This window comes from Bombus pascuorum, chromosome 7, assembly GCF_905332965.1.
Source record: "Bombus pascuorum chromosome 7, iyBomPasc1.1, whole genome shotgun sequence".
NCBI lineage: Eukaryota > Metazoa > Arthropoda > Insecta > Hymenoptera > Apidae > Bombus > Bombus pascuorum.
This window is the reverse complement of record NC_083494.1, coordinates 4,147,128-4,162,740: the sequence shown is the minus strand read 5'-3', so window position 1 is coordinate 4,162,740 and position 15,613 is coordinate 4,147,128. Positions and strand designations below refer to the sequence as shown.

Here is a 15,613-nt window from a genome sequence, read left to right as displayed (position 1 = left end):
AGATATAACACTTTACCAAATGTCCGCAAGGACAAATTGTAAAATAACCAAAATAAAATAAAAAAAAAAAAAATAACAACAACGTTCATCTCCCTCACTTTCCGAACGAAGGCTTTCCTCGACGAATCCGATGATCTCGTGTCCTTAGACACACCCCATCATAGTTTTCCTCTGCAGCATCATCGTGGCGGAAAGTCAATCGTTAGACGCCTGTCTGAGTCGATAGTTGGTAGTTAGCAGTAATAATTGATCCGAATTTCTCGACATCTTAAGCAATCATCATCCGCACTTGTATCGTACATCGTAACGCATCGACCAGAAGTTGAACTTGCAATCGCGAACCGCTAATAGTAATCGCGAGTCCTACGTATAGTGTACACATAGAGTATATGTTAATAAATATATATTGTTAAATATATTCAAGTGTTTCTTCCGCACCTATCACGACCTATTCACCTCAGATCACATGCAATAACAGAGATATCTGGAAAAATAACTGTGTTAATAATTATAAATAAATATTTACTATATTAGGAAAATTTAATTGTGAACTAAAATGGCCTTGTGCCTACTATACTAAATTCCAATGGCTACTATTTCAATTGTATAATATCAAACTAGAGGCGTGTCTTTAATGTAGGAAAAATTGTGTGAATTTTCACGTGTCATCAAGAACGGTCTTTCCGAGGTAGGGCACAAAAATCTTTCGTATAGTGGAGTCCAAGTGGAAGACTTGTTACCAACTGGTTCTAGCAAATTGTTCCATAGATTATTTGCCACTTGAGATACATGAAACAATTTTAATTCGATTACTTATATAAAGGTTGTTAAATTATATAATTTCATCCATTATACTTACATAGTGCATTAGATTTTTGACTTAGGTGAAAACAATCAGCAGAAAGATATGACAAATCAGCAAATCCATCCTTGGCAAGTGGTACCTTTGCGTGTTTCAGAGTTGGTAAACTCACTACAGTGAAGTCATTTCTATGAAATTCTGTATAATTAACCACTTCTTCTTCTAATTCTTGCCACCTAAAATATGGAACAAGATGGTATCTACATGTCCTTCATACGCATCTTAAAATCGATATCTTATTTAAACCTAACCTACATAAAACCTATCAGAGGAATATAGTAATGTTATGGTTATTTGAGGTTATGGTTAAGTTACCTAAAATGTTGAGATACAACATCTTAGTTCTGAACTTTGCATAGAACAATCAAACTTGTTATACATATATTATCAAACATCATATATTATTAACATAGCCTTTTATGTATAATTTAGGGATAGCAAGAGAATATATCAAAAATGAGAAAATGATTCGAGTAACCGCAAAACTATAGGACTAGGTTATTTGAGTCAGCGAATGGGTATAAATAAGAAAATAAACAACAAAATAACTTGTAGAAATAACATACACACGCTATCGTATTATAATAATTACAACTGCGAGTATTATCATTAAAAAAACTTTCTTTTGATGAATAGAAGTTCATTTAAGTACACGATATAATTCACTGTTTGTCATGTCGCTAATAACGAGTCAAGTAGCCTATTTGCAAATGTAGGATTTAAGAGGCTTAACAATCTGAATTAAAAAAGAGCTTCTGAATTTTGCGAATTGCAAATCACATTTACCTTGCATCAAATGTCAAATATTCTTTTGACTCGAATAACCTTACCTTATCATAATATCGTACGCATAAAGATAATGTAATGGAAATATGTACGGTAATTAATATAATTTGCATTAAAATTAATCACTTTAAATTAAAAAATTAAAGTTAAAATGAAAAATGAGTGCAACTAGAGTTAACTAATTGTTGAGGATCATTTTAAAATAAGTCAACCTCTATAATTTTATAATCACTTTTAGCAATAAAATTGTTTACAAATATAACAAAAATATAAAATATAAATATAATATATAATATAAAATAAATATTGCAAATATAACATAATAAAATCTTGACAAATATAAGGTATTTAAAAAACTTTGAAAGTTGCCTGAATTATACAAACCTCTTTATTATTTCATAATACTCCTGTCTTCGATCTCTGAATTGCAAAGCGAACAAACATGAGCATTCAATGGTAGTCATTATATAGCATTTCAAAGAGTTTCTTCCTTCACGCGTAGCAACGAGTTCCTTTAAGTGAGGCATTACCTGAATAGCGACGAGAGTTCTGGGTATATTGTCTCTTAATATCCTAAGAGTATTAATTAGATCAGTTTTGTGGTTATCCAAAACAGACCATGGAGAAGACAGTGCACATATATCGTTACAAAAATCATTGTGTCCGATGAACAAGAAAATCAACTATAAAACATAGAAACAAAGGCTTCATTACTTTATCAATGAAATAAGAAATGATAATAATATTGAAAGAACTTTTTGTCCAAACTGATATTTACTCTAAACACCTTTGACTTGGTTACTCAAAAATCTCCTAATATAAAACAAATATATTTGGCTTTTATAATTATTTCAGTAAAAGTTAAGTAAAATGACATTTTGTTCCTCTATGCCATAATAAACATATGAAAACTATGTATAACTTTCATATTTCTATAAAAGTACTTGAATACATTTTCAGGCATAATAAATATAGTAATACAATACTACTAGCAATAATGTTGCTAATATTTTAATGAAATTATAAGCAGACTAAATACATAATTCTTATTGTTAAAAACTCATTATTAGTGGTAATATAATAGAATGCTAATATTATATTCATTTAATTATGTAATTATTCTATCTGAAACACGAACCTTCCAATGTTTCTTCATATTTATCCTCGGGTCATTTCTTATTTTATTGATTAGATGTTTGGCCATAAATGGCATATCTCTGGACATTGCGCCAATTTCAGCGACGTCTAACTGCGAAGCTGGTTGAGTAGTCAGAGAATCTCCAAGTGCGTAGCCTATTAATTTAGGGTTGAATTCCTGTATATAAGAAAAGCCAGCTATGAAAGCAATATTCTCTTTTATGATTAATATAAATCATAAAAATATAGTAAATATATTAATGATTGTATAATTTATGTAACTGATCAATTTTTGAATAACATACTTTGAAAATATTGGGAAGCGTCAAATATGTACGCCAATTTTGTTGACCACCAATACTCGCTGATGCACCTCTATTCTCAATGGGCACCTCTAATAAAGTAGTTGCAAAAATTCCAGCTCCGGCTGTCAAAGAATCGCCCATCGCGGCAATAACATCTATGTCACCTGGTCTCAGATGATGAACTGAGTCGGGAACTTTGAGAGATCTACCATCTAAAAGGATTAGTGTAAAAAGATTAAAATACTAAGTTATTATAATTATATTGATTTGTAACAAAAAATCGCAATAATTGTATACAGATACGAAATTAAACCTATTTAAATGTAATCAAAACTTAAAAATTGGGCGATAAAATGTTGATTGCAGATAAAAGAGTCTGTTAATGCAGCGTTTCGTCTATAAGTGTTCAAAATACGGGATCGCTACCGTGTATGTATATAGTTAGGAGACAGATTTAATTTTCAAACTGTTTGTATTAATTTCGCCGACGCCGACTGGCGTAAAAAGTGACAGCAAATAAAGAAAAAAGATTAGAATTAAAAGATTAAAGGACTGCATATTGGTGAGACAATACTAATACAACAAAAACTTATTCTTTTTTTCCTTCTTTTTTTTTTTTTCTTTTGCTTACCGTTAATGAAATTTTCATTAACATATTCATAAGATCTTTCTGATTAAAACGAGATCAAACATGATATATTTTGGTTCATAGACATACAGTAGCGGACAAAAGTTTAAGACGAAATGGAAGAAATAAATAATTGATTTACTTTCCATAAAAAATATAAATACGGTGTTCTACTTTTGGTATTAACTAATTGTACATTTGTTTGTACACTTAGAAAAAAAATTTCATTTTGATATTTTGCTCAATAGCTAAGTTATAAAAAAGGAACGAAATCTGTATAATATTTCGTCGGTCAAAAGTTTAAGACTATACAAAAAATATTAATTTTTGGTTAAAAAATATACACAATTTTTGTTTAAATTCAATATTTTGTTCAATATCCGTTATTTCTTATCCCTTCGGTACATCTTCTTGGCATAGAATCTATTAATTTTTTATATTAATCTACCGTAATATTATTCCAGGCTGTTTCAATCGTAGAGTAAAGTTCATTTAAATTTTTCGGTTTATAACCTTGTACTGTCTTTTTTATGATGCTTCACAAATTCTCGATTGGGTTAATGTCTGGTGATTGCGACGGCCACGGCAGCACGGTGATATTTTCTTCTTGAAAAAACTGTTTCACAACCCGAGCCGTGTGCTTCGGATCATTATCATTTTGAAAAATAAAATCATCACTCATATTGTTGCGTGCAAAAGGTAACATTGTGTTCTTGAGTATGTCCTTGTATTGAAAACGGTCCATAATTCCATTGATACGACATATCGGACCAGGGCCGCTTCGAGAAAAACACGCCCACACCATAACGTTGCCACCACCATGTTTAAGAGTTTTTAAAACGCACTGTGTTTTCAAACTTTCGCCAATTCGACGTCTAACGTACCGTATCCCGTCAGAACAGACGCGATTGAATTTCGATTCGTCAGAAAACAATACCTTTTGCCAATCTTCACTTGTCCAATGCTTATGAGCTTTAGCAAATGCAAGTCGTCTTTTTCGATTCCTAGAACTCAGCAGTGGTTTCTTTTGGGGTTTTCGTCCTCTTAAGTTAAAGTCTTCTAATCTTCTCCTAACAGTTCTAGCACTAATTTGTGTATCGTTTTCATAGTTTATCTCCGCAGCAATATTATTTGCACTACGAAAACGATCCTTTTCGCTCAATCGATGAATCCGGCGATCCATTTTCGGTGTTGTTTTCCGTGGTCTTCCGTTTTTCGGTTGATCGCAATACATGCCTGTCTTTAAACATTTATACCAAGCTTGTTTACAAGCTGTTTCTGACCTGTTCACTATATTTGCTATTTCGGTGAAGGTTTTACTTTGCTTTCGCAGCCTTACGATTTGTTCCCTTTCGTTTTCAAGTAAATTCTTTGATTTACCCATAGTCTGTTCCTACCTAAATGAATTTTAAGCAATAAAAGGTACACTAAACAATGATTTTGACATTCCAGAATCAAAATGTTCAAAAACTGTACTCGTACTCACGTTTTACACAGATCGTCTTAAACTAATGTCCACTGTTTCCAAGTGCTAGGCGGTAACTAACTGTTGTAACTCCTACATTGTTTGTATTTAACAACTGACTGTCTGAGGTTACGAAGGTCAAACATACAGCTACGTTATTCCAAAGAGACAAACCGAATAGAAGAACAATATGCGTATAAGATGTTTGTAATCCGGTTTACAAATCATCGTCTTAAACTTTTGTCCGCTACTGTATTATGTTGGATAGTATAACAGATTTATTGTTGATATAGGGTAATCAGAATTTCTTGAAAACAATGTTGTAAAAAGTGTGCAGTTAGAAATTCTGACTCGCTTTATGATACGATGTATTGCTAAACACACGGGTCTCTTGTCTTAATAATCATTTTTTTTTTTTTTATGAGGCTGTAAGATGTAAACATTCAATTCTTCTCTTAATTGGTGTTATATATCCGTCAGATATTAGACTTCTTCATAACCAAAAACATCTCCCCAAGATATGTCCAAATCAAATCTGCTGTGGAACTCTCTTCGGATCATTTACCCGTAATAGCAATAATCAACTCAACAATTATTGAAAATCTACCAAATGGCTTTATTCACAACCAACTCACCAACTTGCAACTCTTTAGGGAAATCTTTAATCATACAACATCAGCCTCAATTCGCTTAAAAACAAACGAAGATATAGAAGTAGCCACCGAATACCTAAACACGAGCATACTAAACGCTATCCGTTCTTCCACACCTATGAAGAGCTTCGACAATAAACACGAATATTTAAAACACATATTAAAAAAAAATTATAGAAAAACGCAGACCTAGAAGAATATGACAGAGTCATAGAGCACCCGACGACAAGCGTAAGCTAAATAATGCAATGAGAAAATTAACTAAAATCCTTGAAAATTATAAAAATGACTGTTATCAAAAATATCTTGCTAATCTGTCTTCTACAGCTGACTCCAACTACTCACCATGGAAGGCATCCAGGAAACTCACTCGTCCTCCGCTAACAATCCCCCCCCCCCAATTCGTTGTCCGCATGATGGATGGGCGCGTAGCCCTACACAAAAAACTAACCTGTTTGCTAGTCGTTTAACTAACGTCTTCAAATCATATTCCTCCACTACTGCAGATGAAATAACTGAATGTCTGCACTTTCCCTTCCAGATGTCTCCTCCTATTGAGCCTTTCTCATCACTAGAAGTCATAGAGTTAATCCGTCGACTAAATCCCAAAAAAGCATCGGGGCATGATCTAATAAGTAACAAAACCATTAAGGAGCTTCCCATAAAAGGGATTGCAATCATCACTTCCATTTTTAATGCAATTCTCCGCCTTCAATACTATCCTAAGTCCTGGAAAATATCATTGATTACTCTGATTCCCAAACCTGGAAAACCAATAGATGAAACCAGTACTTATCACCCAATTAGTCTTCTGCCCACCTTGTCCAAACTATTCTAGAAGATGCTAATGATACGGCTCCTGCCACTCTTAGAGGACCTAAAAACACTGCCAGATCACCAATTCGGTTTTCGAAAGCAACATTCTACGACAGAGCAAATTCATCGTTTAAATCATAAAATCACCCAAGACTTAGAAAAAAAAAAATTGCACTACGGTATTTCTAAACATTCAGCAGGCATGCGACAAAGTATGGCATGAAGGACTATTTTTCAAACTAAAGAAAACCCTACACACACCTACTACTCCATCCTAAAATCCTACCTAACCAAAAGACAATTCATGGTAAAACACTTAGACGCTATAACCTCAACATTTCCAATAGAAGCTGGCATACCCCAAGGCAGTGTCCTCGGACCCCTGCTGTTCAACACCTACACTGCAGACTTACCAACTTCGACAGATGTAACCACAACGATATTTGCTAACGATACAGCCATATTAGCCTCACACTCAGACCCGACAGTTGCCTCCTCTACTTTCCAGCGAGGCCTCGACTCTATGGAAGAGTAGTTCCACAAGTGGCGCTTCAAAGTCAACGAAAACAAATCTAGCCACGTAATTTTCACGCTACGAAAACAAACTTGCCCACAGGTGACGATAAACAACATACCTATTCCAGATAAAGAGTCAGTCAGATATCTGGGCATAACTCTGGACAGAAGATTGACATGGAAACAACATATCTTAGATAAAACCAAACAACTCAAATCAAAATTTAAAAAATTCTACTGGCTCATCGGCCGACGATCCACCTTAAACACGCAAAGTAAAATTACATTATACAAGGCCATATTAAAACTTGTTTGGACCTATGGAATCCAACTATGAGGAACAGCAAGTAATTCCAACATAGAAATTCTTCAACGATTTCAATCGAAAACCTTAAGATCCCTAATAGATGCACCTTGGTACGTCACCAACGAAACGATACATCACGACCTCAAGATACCCACAGTCAAAGAAGAATTATTCAAATTCAGCAATAGACATAGCATAAGAATTGAGTAATTAGAGGGTTTTGGTGGTTGTTAACTCTACTCTGAATCTACTCTAAACACTAGATTCAAATAGAATCAAACATACTATAAACACTTACTAACCATGTCATAGTACCACGCCAGATAAATTTACTTAAAATTCTCTAACGAGAATTGATTGTAAAATAAACGCAAATAATAAAAAAAATATACATATCTGTCAGAGAGTTCCCTTTTGACTGCCGAAGAGTGCAGACGTGCCGGGTGCCCGGAGAGGTCTCTCCCTCGAAACCGGACGTGGAGAGAAAGTGTTCCCGAAAGTGCGAAAAACAGGGAAAACAAAAAAATGCAACGAGTGCCACCGCTCAGGATATCAAACAACGGCGAAACATACGCCGTACACAAAAACATGGAAATCCAAGAATCTACAGAAACCGAAATGGAAATCACTCGAATGAGCGACGATACAAACGCCAACAACAACGAAATGGCACAACAAGACGGAAGCTGGAAGGTCGTAACTCCCAGCAAAAGAAGAAAAATTACAACAAACGCAAATACTAGGAGGGCTGCAGAAACAGAAAGTAAGCAGTGGCTCCAAGAAATCCCACTACAAAACCCCTTCAGCATACTACCACAAGAGAAGGAACCAGAAACAACTGAAAAACCAAAACACAACGCCAAACCACCACCAATATACATCGATGCGCAAGTAATAGACCCCCTCCTCGAACTGCTAAACAATACGGCAGGCAAAGAAAACTACTCAATAAAACAATTAAAACTGGACCAGATAAAAGTGCAAACCAACGCCCCAGAAACCTACAGAAAAGTGGTAAAAGTGCTAAAAGAAAAAAACGCCGGGTACCACACCTACCAGCTCAAAACTGACAAAAGCTATAAAGCAGTTATCAGAGGACTACACCCAAAAACAAACACAAGCAACATATGTGACGAACTAGCCAAAATCGGACACCAGGTAAGGGTAATAAATAACATAACAAGATTTGATACCAAACAACCACTACCGCTGTTCCTAATAGAACTAGAACCGAACAAGAACAACAAGGAAATCTATGACATTAAACAAATCTTAAACACAATAATCACAGTTGAACCACCCAGACAAAAAAAAGACATACCTCAATGCATGCGATGCCAACAATATGGGCACACAAAAAACTACTGCAACAGAAACCCGGTGTGCGTCAAATGCGCAGAAAAGCACCCGACAACTTACTGCCCATATACGGGAAAAATAAACGAGGTAAAGTGCTACAACTGCAACGGAAACCACCCAGGCAGCTACAAAGGCTGCCCAGCCAGAAAAATACTCCAACGTAAATTGTTTCCGCCGCTTAGAAGCAGGACATATAACTACCACCACACACAACAAGACAGGGCAGAAGCTGAGACACCAATAAAAGTACAGTACGTAATGAACCACAACCACAACAATATCAACACCACTGGCAGTCGAAGCTACGCGCAAGCAACCAAGGAAGTAACACCCGTAGCCAACCAAAACCACAACAATAACACCAACGACGCTACAGAAATAAAAGAACTATTATAACAATCCATCAAAAGCACCGACATGTTAACAAGAACGATAAGCGAACTAAACGAAGCATTCAAACAGCAATCATTACAAATCACAGCTATGATACAACTGATAACAACCATGCTAAGCAAAAAGTAAAAACGGACATACTAAAAATAGCTGCCTGGAACTCTAACGGCCTACAACAAAGGGCCATTGAAACCAAAGCATTCCTATACCACAAAAACATAGACATACTACTCGTATCAGAAACGCATTTCACAATAAAAAGCTACACAAAAATACCGCACTATACCATATACGATACCAAGCACCCCTCAGGAAAAGCACACGGAGGGACCGCAGTGATAATAAGAAACGACATTAAACACCACCTACACAGCCAAGTTAGTAAAGAACACATACAAGCAACTACCGTTACCGTACAAACTAGCAGCAACCGTCTACAGCTGTCAGCAGTATATGCACCACCGCGACACAAAATTACAGCACAAATGTGGGAAGAATACTTCCAACAACTAGGCGACAAGTTTATCGCAGCAGGTGACTACAACTCAAAGCACACAACATGGGGATCAAGAATCACTACACCTCGAGGCAGAACCCTGGAAAAACACATCAGGAAAAACAATCTCAATATATTATCCACAGGAAGACCGACATACTGGCCGACAGACCTGAGCAAAATTCCTGACCTACTCGACTTTGCAGTCACAAAGGGATTAAATGGAAATAAAATAAATATAGCATCCAGCCTCGAGCTTAGCTCCGACCATAAACCCATAATAACAAAATACAGAAACAAGCCAATACTCTACAATAACTCGGAGACACTGTGCAACAAAACCCCCAATTGGCAAACCTTCAAAGAAATAATCGAAAGCAAAATCAACTGCAACATCCCACTGAAAACGCCCGAACACATCGAACAAGCTGTAACAACACTTACAAAAACAATACAAGAGGCAGCACGGGCAACCACAAAACCATCAACTACCACTAGACAAACAAAACAAATCCCATCAGACATCCTCCAAAAAATTAGAGAAAAAAGAAAAGCGAAAGCAAAATGGCAAAAACATAGAACAAAAGAAAACAAAAAACACCTAAACAAACTCGCAAAGGAAATACAAAACAAAATAAAAGAGCACAACAACAACGAATTGACAAAGTTCATAGAGTCACTATCTGCACACAAGAACTACAACTACTCACTATGGAAAGCCACAAAAAAAAAATAAAGAAGGCGATAAAACCAGCCCCAGCAATCAGAAAAGCAGACAACACATGGGCAAGAAGCAACGAAGAGCAAGCCGAAGAATTTTCCAACCACATATGCAACACATTTACACCACACAATATCAATAACAGCAACCACAATTGTCATGCGGACGACGATGCGCTAACCACTAGCATCCCAACTGACAAGCAATACACCATACCTAAAACAACAGCACAAGAAATTAGAAACATAATCGAAAAAACAAAAAACAACAAAGCATCAGGAATCGGTTTAATCAATGGTAAAATCTTGAAACACCTTCCTCCAAAAGCGATACGACTAATCACTATAATATTCAATGCAATATTAAGAATCCAATACTATCCTAAATTATGGAAACAAGCACAGATTATAATGTTACCCAAACCAGGCAAAGACCCACACGGAAACAACTTCTTACAGATCAATATCATTACTTCCCGTGCTCTCCAAAATACTAGAAAAAGTAATATACGCCCGACTAAAACCAATAATAGAGAAGGAAAAATTAATACCAGACCATCCATTTGGATTCAGAAATAAACACTCCATCATAGAACAAATGCACAGGCTTGTCAACGAAATAATACACACAATAGAAAACAAACAATATTGTACAGCCCTATTCATGGACGTAGAGAAAGCATTCGACAAAATAAACCACGAAAGTCTACTACAAACGATCAAGAAACAATTCCCGGAACAAATATACCAGTTAACAAAATTATACATAAGCAACAGAACCTTCACAATAAAAATCAAGGACGCACACTCCGAAGTCAAAGACATCAAAGCAGGGGTTCCGCAAGGAAGCGTCCTAGGACCCATATTATATACACTATACACGGTCAACATACCAACAACTACCAATAGCAAAATATTGACATTTGCGGACGACACAGCCGTGCTAGTCAGGCACACTAACCCTGTAACAGCAGCCACAATACTACAAGAACACATCACAAAAATAGAACAGTGGCTACAAGACAAACAAATCAAAGCTAACCCTAACAAATGCAACCACATCACATTCACACTGAGAAAACAGATAACACCAAACATCTTCCTGAACGGCACGCAAATAACACAAACAAGGCAAGTCAAATACCTTAGACTTCACATAGATACACACTTCACATGGAAACAGCACATCAAATCAATAATAGACAAGATACAGATAGCAAGGAGACAAATGCACTGGCTAACAAGCCGAAAATCCAAACTAAGCACAGAAAACAAACTGAAAATATACAAAATAATCATAAAGCCAATCTGGACATACGGAATTCCACTATGGGGAACAGCAGCAATGAGCCACATAAACAAAATAGAAACAATCCAAGCCAAAATCCTTAGAACAATGGTAAACGCACCGTGGTACGTTAGAAACGAGGACATAAGGAAAGACCTCGGAATACCAACGGTCAAGGAGGAGATTACCAGATTCGCAACAAGATACAGAACAAGAATAGAAACACACCCGAACCAGCTGGCAGCTGAAACGTGCAACACAACAAACATCGCAAGAAGACTTAAAAGGAAACACCCAATAGACCTCATAAAAGATATAACTTAAAAAAAAAAGAACGAAGCTGTTACCCCGCTGGGGGTAGCCGCCCACATGCTATATTATTTTTTATTTATATTATTTTTTCTTCACCAACAAGATATAACACTTTACCAAATGTCCGCAAGGACAAATTGTAAAATAACCAAAATAAAATAAAAAAAAAAAAACCTTACACGTATATCGTAACAGGATACACATTACTTGGATTTAGCGAAATAAGTGCAATAATTAATAATATCTCCATTACTATTGTGTGTTTTTTTCTACATCTAATCGATATTATATATATCTCAATCCATTCTATTAGAAACATGGAAGTAGAGATTAAAGGACCTTTTAATATTTTTCAAATATAAGTCAAATGTCCCACGTGCTTAGCGACATAATTGCCGTTTAGTACCGCAATCCAACGCAGAGCGCGCACAAGTCAGATAACTGTATATAGACCTACATGACGTCTACCCTACGCTTGGCAACTCTGCTCCCGAATAATCCAAGTTAAATGTTCACATACCATTCTTTAAATCGCTTCACGCTTGCCATATGTGGAGAAGAATCGTGTTCTATTTGTTAAGTACTCAAAGCGATGCCGCATATTGAATAGTATGCAAACAGAGAACTGTCCCATTCTAGAATAACTAGTTTGATTCACTTCTCTGCTGAATAGCTACTGTTATTTTTGCGATTCCTAACAAGCAATGCGAATCAAATAAGCGAGTCCTTAGTTCTATACAAGTTGCCGATAACAATGAACGTAGAAAAGGACAGCAAGACGAAGAAGGAAGATTTATAAGCTGAATCAGCATAACCAAATTCTATAAGAGTATCGTTTCTGGCCTCATTTGAATAAAAAAAAAATCTTACCAATGTATGAATGAAATTTTTATTGACGAAGAATAAAAAATAGAAAGTTTTGTCGTTGCATTAGTTTTGTTTCACCGATACGAAAGCGATACAGATCTTAAAAGAGAAGTTGCTATCGCATCATATTATTCACGTCACTGGTTCAAGGACTAGCCACCCCAATGCAATGGTGGGGACAAATCATGGATAGTTATTGAACAGATCTGGCAGTTTGTACCAGTAAACGGAAATAAACGCTTCAGGCATATTAAAATTTCTAGATGTTTAATACAAATTTCACAAACAAAACATGTCTAACTGTAATTTAAATTAAACAGTGATTTTAGAAAAGTGAATATGAAGAAATAATATTTAAAGATGATTTTGTCTTTTTTTTTTTGGTAATAATAATAGATAGAAACTGTTTAACTACCTGTAACGTTACAAGGAAATGGAACATCTGTTGGAACTTGCTTTTGAAGTTTTTTTTCATTTCGTGCTGATCGTTCTTCATTTCTTACATCTAGAAAATATGTTTGATTATGTCAAACGACTCACTCATTACAATTTGGGCGAATGTCCATTTTGTGATTTTACTTACGCAAGCATAGAATCAAAACTATTTTCTATTAATGCAAAAACGACGAAAAGTAACTTTCAGTTCGCTACCGATATAATTCTGTCTGAAAACTAGGAAACTATTTTCATGTTTGAGCATTTCAAAACAGAATTTTGATTAGTAGAATTTTACAAAGTGATTTAAGTAACACAATATATATATAAAAGACAATTATATTGATAGAAATGTTAAAATTATTACTACAATGTTTATATTGATAGAAAATAGTTTTTTAATGAAAAATATTTTCGCTGTATCGTTCGTTTATCATCTAAAATAACAAATAGAATATTTATCAAGTCAAAGCATAAGTAAAATCACACTTAAGCGCCCGTAATTAATGCATCTCTAACATCGACTTATTAGAAGCATCAAACGTAAAAATGTTACTTTACACGTTTGTCATATTTCTCGTATAGATTTGTCTATACAACTACTTTCGAGTTTTATCATCTTCTTACATAATAGAACAATTTACCAACTAATAATATTAATGCATTGAAGTGTTCCACTTATTGTTAATGTTACATATACATTTTTGCAACTTCTGTACCACTTTTACTACTTTATAGCTTTTAAAGTATTTCTCATTTCGTTCCGACGATTCCTATCGTACATTTTCTGTTGGATACCATTACATACGAAGTGTCAACACACACGAAATACAATGTTCGAAAATGAGACATTTTTATTGTTCATACATTTATATTAAACGTATATTTCTAGAAGATATGGAAACATGAAATGCGCAAACTATCTCCAGATTCATGTTTCATGTATGTGAAGGAAAAATTGAACGAACATCATAAATGTTAAATAGATACAAATGAGTAATTAATATAGTATTTTAAAGTGTTGCATAGAGTATAAAATTTTGTAATCTTGATAACGGGACTTGTTACACATACAGATTATATCTCTATAATCAATATTGTAAACTGCCCAAAAAGTATGATAATCAATAATCGAATATTAATCGATGAATCTTCCAAAAACAACTTGTTCTTAAAAACATTACAAACTCTCTACATATTGTAAATCTAACAAGAATTACATACACTTTTCCTAAATATCACAGAACGAAACAAGCGCCATTCCTTAGCCTTCACATTTTCACAAATATTTCTTTTTTTCTGCAATTTTTTAAAAACACATTAACTGGCAATTATACATCATCCCTTTATATATATATCATACAAAAAGAATATTGTTGTAAACTAATCATATTAAATAAACACATACCGATATTTTGGAAAAACCAATTACGAATTTGACGATAGAAGTATAAGTTTATCGGCGAGTCTAAACTCGTCTTCTGAGACGTGGTCAGCACGCATAATTGTAACAAAAGATACAAACGAAACTTATTCATCGCACGTTTTATTAAGTCAATTGACGCGACGATAAGGTTTTCGCGAACACTCGTGTTTTGTAACTTTTATAACTTTATAACAATACCGAATGGATTCGAGGTGATATCCTTCTTTTCCCTCTCAAAGTTTGCAGCGATCTGAGACAGGTGTACTAGCTAAACGACACAAAAGTTTGTGCTGGCTGCTGCGTACGCGTATCATTCGAAACCTTGATCGTGCTGTAAGTAGCTGGTTCTGACTTTTGATGATGAGATTCAATGATCGCTACGAAGGTTGTTTTATTTGTGATGCGATTGGGAGGAAATAAAGATAATTGTAATGTTGTTAACGTAAACGAAATTGGATTTAGGAAAGATTTGGCAATCCACCTTATCCCCTTGCCAATCAAGCATGAGACGAGTCGATGAAACATTAACGATCCCTTTAGAAAGAACGATTAGCTATGCGTGTCTACATTCAAAGGATTCTGATTTTTAATTTTAAGCATAAAATAGTAATCTATGTACTGAGATAGATTACACATACATTTCTAATGATATACCGTTTTTGATGAAAAAATCGAAATTGTAACAGTATATAATTCCATAAAATCATATTAAGTGTTAGTACTATTAACGTATTACTAAGTGAAAATTAGTTACTAACTGTATTAATTTCATAATATTTAAATCGAAATGTACGTAATTCTCGTAAATTCAATAATTTAGTATATGTACATGTCATAAAAAC

General features: G+C 34.8%; 1 protein-coding gene across 1 annotated transcript; it reads right to left on the bottom strand.

The window, feature by feature from the left end:
- Nucleotides 1–505: 505 nt before the first annotated feature.
- LOC132908692 (phospholipase B1, membrane-associated-like) lies at nucleotides 506–15,057 on the bottom strand. Its single transcript, XM_060962913.1, has 7 exons — nucleotides 14,754–15,057; nucleotides 13,326–13,415; nucleotides 3,091–3,302; nucleotides 2,787–2,963; nucleotides 2,033–2,331; nucleotides 860–1,038; nucleotides 506–779 (listed from the first exon to the last, which is right to left on the bottom strand). The coding sequence occupies exons 1-7, from the start codon at nucleotides 14,881–14,883 to the stop codon at nucleotides 613–615; spliced, it is 1,254 nt and encodes a 417-aa protein (XP_060818896.1). The 5' UTR covers nucleotides 14,884–15,057; the 3' UTR covers nucleotides 506–612.
- Between the last annotated feature and the right edge of the window lie 556 nt (nucleotides 15,058–15,613).